Genomic DNA, 5,301 nt, shown 5'->3' on the forward strand with positions numbered 1-5,301 from the left:
TTTCTAACAAACCTGAACCGTTCAACTTTATTAAAACTAAATCAAAGTTTTGGACGACTTAACGATCACTAAATCTTCTAAAAACTTGTGGAAGTGATCTACTCATATAGACCTACAAATTGAACGGTGGAGATGTGATTTTGTGATCGGAAAGTTCGTCAAATACCTTATCCCTATAAATAAACAAAAAAATGGATCCCTCGTTGGAAGGGCCCTGTATATATATATATATATATTTAAATATTTATTATTTGCTTTTGTGCTATAGTTCTATTCATTGATTGTGGTTTTGTGACAGCTGACAGATAGGGCATCAGATTGTACTTCTTATTCATCTGAGGATAATATATGGTATTCAGGATACTCTCGCCGGTAAATAATTCAAATCTGATTTTTATATCTTTTCACTTGATCATTTCATTCAATTTCTTCGGCTGTAAGTTATTACTTCAGAACCGCTTCATCTTTGAGTATTATCGATCAGTATTTTTAGTGGGTTTCTACACTCCCTTCTCTTTTTGGCTTGCTTCTGTTGTTTTGTGCCAGTGTTAGGAAACCTAGCTATCATGCATCAGAGATATTCAGTGTAAACATGTTTAGAGATTCCCAAAAAATGAAACATAAACTGTAGTATTGAGTGGACATCGTAGAGTTGAACGCTCACATCCAGTCCGTGCTCATGCTTTCTTGCGGAGCCTGAATTTTCTGTACTTTGTTATTAATAAATTCTATATTATTTTTTCTTTCTTTTGTTTGCATGTGTGGTGTTGTGAAGAGACGCAATTGATTTGCATTGTTTTCTTTAATCAAATGCCATAATTTCCTAACATTTTTCTATATACACTGTGTTTCAATTTGGATGCTCATGATAAGTTAAAAGTTATGTGCTACTGATGGTTGTTAGTATTTTATATACCATTTATATCTAAAGACAAATAAAGCTTCTAGTTCCCTCTACTAGATTTCAGTTTTGATTCCATAAAATGATAATGTTTGTTCTAGTCCTTCATCCTACAAACTTAATCCTTTCCTTTATTTTAGGAACTATGCGGAGGTTCTTGCTAGTTCGGAAGCTCATCCCCCCACGAGCCCAAGTACTACCGAATCAAATCTCCCGCAAAAGGTGTTGGAATCTTTGTTTAACATATCTAAGACTCCTGAATATGAACCGAAAGCTATGAATTGGAAGAATGTAGTGAGTAAGTTGCAGTCATTAGGACCTGAATTTGATGGTTGCACGTCAAGCTCTTCAGTAGCAAAACAAGACACTTTGGGTATTGAACTTGAATCCCACAATATTTATGTACATGATTCTTCTTTTGTACTGCGGCATGTGTAAGGCTTTAGAATACTTATTGAGTCGTAAAAGCACCTTTTCAGTCGTTGTAGGACTTTTCATTGTATCAAAAATTCAAATAACTCAGAGTCAGGCATCTAACATATGTATTGAAGATAAAAAAATTGGATTTGTTATTGGATGGGACTAGCTGATTTAAATTAGATTAATGGATCGGAACAGCTAAATTCTTCTCTTGTTTACAACACTAGATTCAAATTTCAGTCCTTTGATAGATTTGATAAGCACTTTTAGATAGGAAATTAATTTCCTCTGAATGATTGGTTTGTATTTTGTCTTTGTTTTTTTTTTTTTTTTCGGTTTTTTCCAAGCTGTGGCTATTTTCTTCGTCTTTATTTCTTTCATTTTACATGTAGCTAAAGGAGATGAGTATCATGAATTTAGAGGAACTGCAAGGCAGCACTGGGATACCATGAAGTCTTACTATCAGAAGGTATTGTGGCTTTAACTCATTCTTTTTATTTATTACTTTAACTACTGATGTGGGCACATTTTTGTCAGGCTGCTACAGCATATTCAAACGGATCAAGGGGGCATGCAGGCTATCTTTCTGAGCAGGTCTGTGTATTATCAGTCTTAGTGTTTTCATTCTTTTGTTTGTGTTCATATACTTTGAGACATCATTATCACACTGTTTGTCACTTGTGAAGCATCGTTTGTACTTTGTGAGCCATTGAGTGTTCTCTAGTGGGCTAAGGCATCTATTTTCTCATTATTTTTCAAATTGAAGTTAAGATAATGACTTGACTTCCATCTTAAATTTGGCTAGGGGAGGGTACAGACTAAAATGGCACAAAAGGCTGATGAAAAGGCAAGCCAGGAAATCTTCAAAGCTAGGTTAGTGCAAAGCTAGCTTGATTATATTTTTTTTGGTATCCAAAAAAAAGAAGCTAGCTTGATTATCATCCTTATCCATATCTTTGATCTTTGTAGTGTGACTTAGATTTTTGTATTCTGCAGAAACAAGGACATAGAAAATGTGATAACAATCGATTTGCATGGGCAGCACGTCAAACAAGCAATGAAGCTTTTAAAAATCCATCTTCTATTTGGAACATATGCTCAATGTGAGCCTCTCTCATTTCACCTCCTCCCACCGGAAATTTCCCTTTAAAGATTTGTTACTGAGATTTTGAAAGGTACTGTCAATTTAATCACCCATGTTGCTCTGGTCCAGCGGTTCAATTTCTCAGGGTTATCACAGGATGTGGGTCTCATGGTCTAGGAAAGTCAAAGCTGAAACAATCGGTAAGGTTTTAGTCTTTGCTATTTCATGAATTCTATTGGAAAATAGTTGGTTAGAAATGCCTGGGCATCTGGTGATGCTTCAATAGTAACTGAACGAAGGCCTGTCTTTATGCATCTGTCGATAGATTGTTTCAGTATTTATCCTTTGATCGGGCCATAGTTGTTTTTTGCTTGTTTTGGTGCTAATCTATGGTTTCAATGTGTATCAGTATGATACCAGTTGCTACTTAAGCTTAGTCTGTTTACAGGACACTTGTTTGGGTTGTGCAGGTCATACAGCTTGTTGAGAACGAAGGTATCACATGGTCTGAAGAGAATAAGGGGGTTGTATTAATAAAGCTTGGTTCACACACGGAGTTCAACTTTATGGATTCCGAAAGTGATGACGAGTGAGTTAACTGTAACAGAAACTAGTCTTTAGAACCCGCCAAAGGCTGGCCTTTGTTGTCAGTTACTAGGGAGTTGCTAAACCCTCCACAGGTTCTGTTGTCAACTATTTAGTTAGTCATTGTGTTCTGTAATATTCAGAGGCCAGGTTTTAGATGTCCATATTCATCTCTCTCCATAGGTCCAGATTTACTTGAAACCCTCTTTTTAAAGAAACTCGATACATCTCAAGATGCTCTTTGTACACTGTACAGAGCATGTATATACATGAGAAACCAAGTGTAATTTATCTTAGTATTTAATGACTTGACACAGGCCATCATATGCATACACCATTTGTTGTTGCGATGTTTTTTGTTTAGGGGTTCAGAAGCGAGGGAGAATAACAAGAAAAAACAAAGCAAATTTTTTTGAGCTAGCTCTTGACATAACAGATAGATGATCAAAGGACTGCTTTCTTCTTTGATGAACCATGAAGTCATCCACCAGATGAGATAGCAGTAGCCGGTGCCTTTGTCATGAACTCTGATGAAGGAATTTGAACCTAATGGATCTTCACCAAACGGTTATTACAGTTAATGGCTTGAAGCCTCTAAAACATAGAATAACTCGGGTATCTTCGATCCAGAGCTGAATCCTTTAAAGCTGCGGGTCTTGTGCGTTAACAAGGTGCGTTGCATCCTTTGAAGCTAGCAGAGATAATTAGTTACCGTTGCTGCAGCCTGCGAACTTTAATGGTTGGTTATGGGGTCCTTTTATATGTTCAGAGGGGGCCGTCTTTACAAATCTAGCATTTTACCCGAGCAGAGACTCATAATTCATAAAGATCACTTACAAACTTTTCATATCAAAAGGATGTTGCTACATAAATCTAGCTGCTTCCTTGCCAGCCTGAAAGGAGGTACGATGGCAAGAGTGTAAAACTGGCCGCCAGCCTGCTTGTCGCACATGTTGTCATCAGAAGTTCAGAACCAGTAGTGAAAATGATATTGCTCGACCTTCTCTGCCGACCTGGTTCCCTGTCCATTAGATAGGGAAGTTGCAGTCCTAAGATAACCATGATGTGTCAGGAAAGAAAACACATGAAGAATGTCACAATGCAGTGGAAAATTGGAGAATGCTACTGTATGATGGTAGTAATGTAGGAAGAAACTAGAAGATGGTGTGCTGCATGGAATAAATTTCTTCTTTAGCCAAAAAAATAAAAAAATGAGACGGTGTGCTGCATGAAATCGGCAAAAATTACATTGATCTGTGGTAATTAGATTTGGGATTTGTAATTCAGAAAACAATTGCCATATAGCATTTCATAAACAGCAACCTATGGCTTGCAATACTTGCATGGTCTTCCCTTGCCTCTACAGATAGACCTGTAAATGGACCAGATCTTAATTCGGACCCGCTCCGGATCCGTGGTTTTTAAACCGGTTTGGATCGAAGATTAGACCCGTTGATCCGTTAAGGACCCGGATCCGTTTACCTGTTTATTAAACGGATCAGATACGGATCGAGGTTGATCTGATCCGTTAAGGACCCGGATCCGTTTAAAAATAATTAAATAATATTTTTATAAATATAATATTATTGATAAATATTAAATAATATAATAATTATTTGGATAACCTAAACGTCTAAATTGCGTCTAAAGTATGATCATTTGATGAAGTTGTTTACACCCAAATTAATATTTTACTGGACAGTAATTGTCTATGTGAATATTAGTTAAATTTATGGTCCACGTCATACCGGCGAGCCATAAATAATGGGTTTACAAGTGATGGCCCGCCAGAAAGTCATGCGAGCTGGACAGTCCGCGTACGAACGGACTCCGCATAACGGACTTTGCGTACAAGAGGAGTTTAATTGCTGGGGAACACCTCGCCCCGATTTGGAACACCTCGCCTCGACTTAGCATCGTACCCCAACTTGTATATACAAGAGCACGTGCATGGCTTGTGGTCCTTTAATTACATAAGTATCTCGACGGCATCTTGATGGAATCTCGCTACGACTTGGAAGCATCTCGATGGCATCCCGACTCGACAAGCATTTTCGCGCTCGACTTGAGATATTATCATCTTGCCCTTGATTATATCTAGTGGTGCACGTACAGTAGGCTTTCAAAGTCAAATGCATGTATGTTTAATTATTGGAGGGAGATATCTTTGAGCTTATAGCCCGCATAGACGATTTCACATAGATGATTAGCATGCAGAGAGGTTGCATGTGAGATGGACTCCGCACGATTGGATTTCGCATGCAAGAAAGTCGGGCTTCATACTTCGCCACCGCATGCTTGATTGGAGAGA

At 37.8% G+C, this 5,301-nt stretch overlaps 1 protein-coding gene across 1 annotated transcript in view; it reads left to right on the forward strand.

Moving 5' to 3' along the window:
• Positions 1–3,320, forward strand: part of LOC101312705 — a 5,056-nt gene extending 1,736 nt beyond the window's left edge. The window contains exons 4-11 of the mRNA XM_004294186.1: positions 299–372; positions 1,042–1,274; positions 1,714–1,790; positions 1,859–1,915; positions 2,127–2,194; positions 2,318–2,424; positions 2,535–2,605; positions 2,876–3,320. Coding sequence (XP_004294234.1) covers positions 299–372; positions 1,042–1,274; positions 1,714–1,790; positions 1,859–1,915; positions 2,127–2,194; positions 2,318–2,424; positions 2,535–2,605; positions 2,876–2,998 — 810 coding nt within the window. The 3' untranslated portion in view covers positions 2,999–3,320. The remainder of the gene's footprint in view (positions 1–298; positions 373–1,041; positions 1,275–1,713; positions 1,791–1,858; positions 1,916–2,126; positions 2,195–2,317; positions 2,425–2,534; positions 2,606–2,875) is intronic.
• The last annotated feature ends 1,981 nt before the right edge of the window (positions 3,321–5,301 follow it).

This window comes from Fragaria vesca, linkage group LG3 (genome assembly GCF_000184155.1).
Source record: "Fragaria vesca subsp. vesca linkage group LG3, FraVesHawaii_1.0, whole genome shotgun sequence".
Classification (NCBI taxonomy): Eukaryota; Viridiplantae; Streptophyta; class Magnoliopsida; order Rosales; family Rosaceae; genus Fragaria; species Fragaria vesca.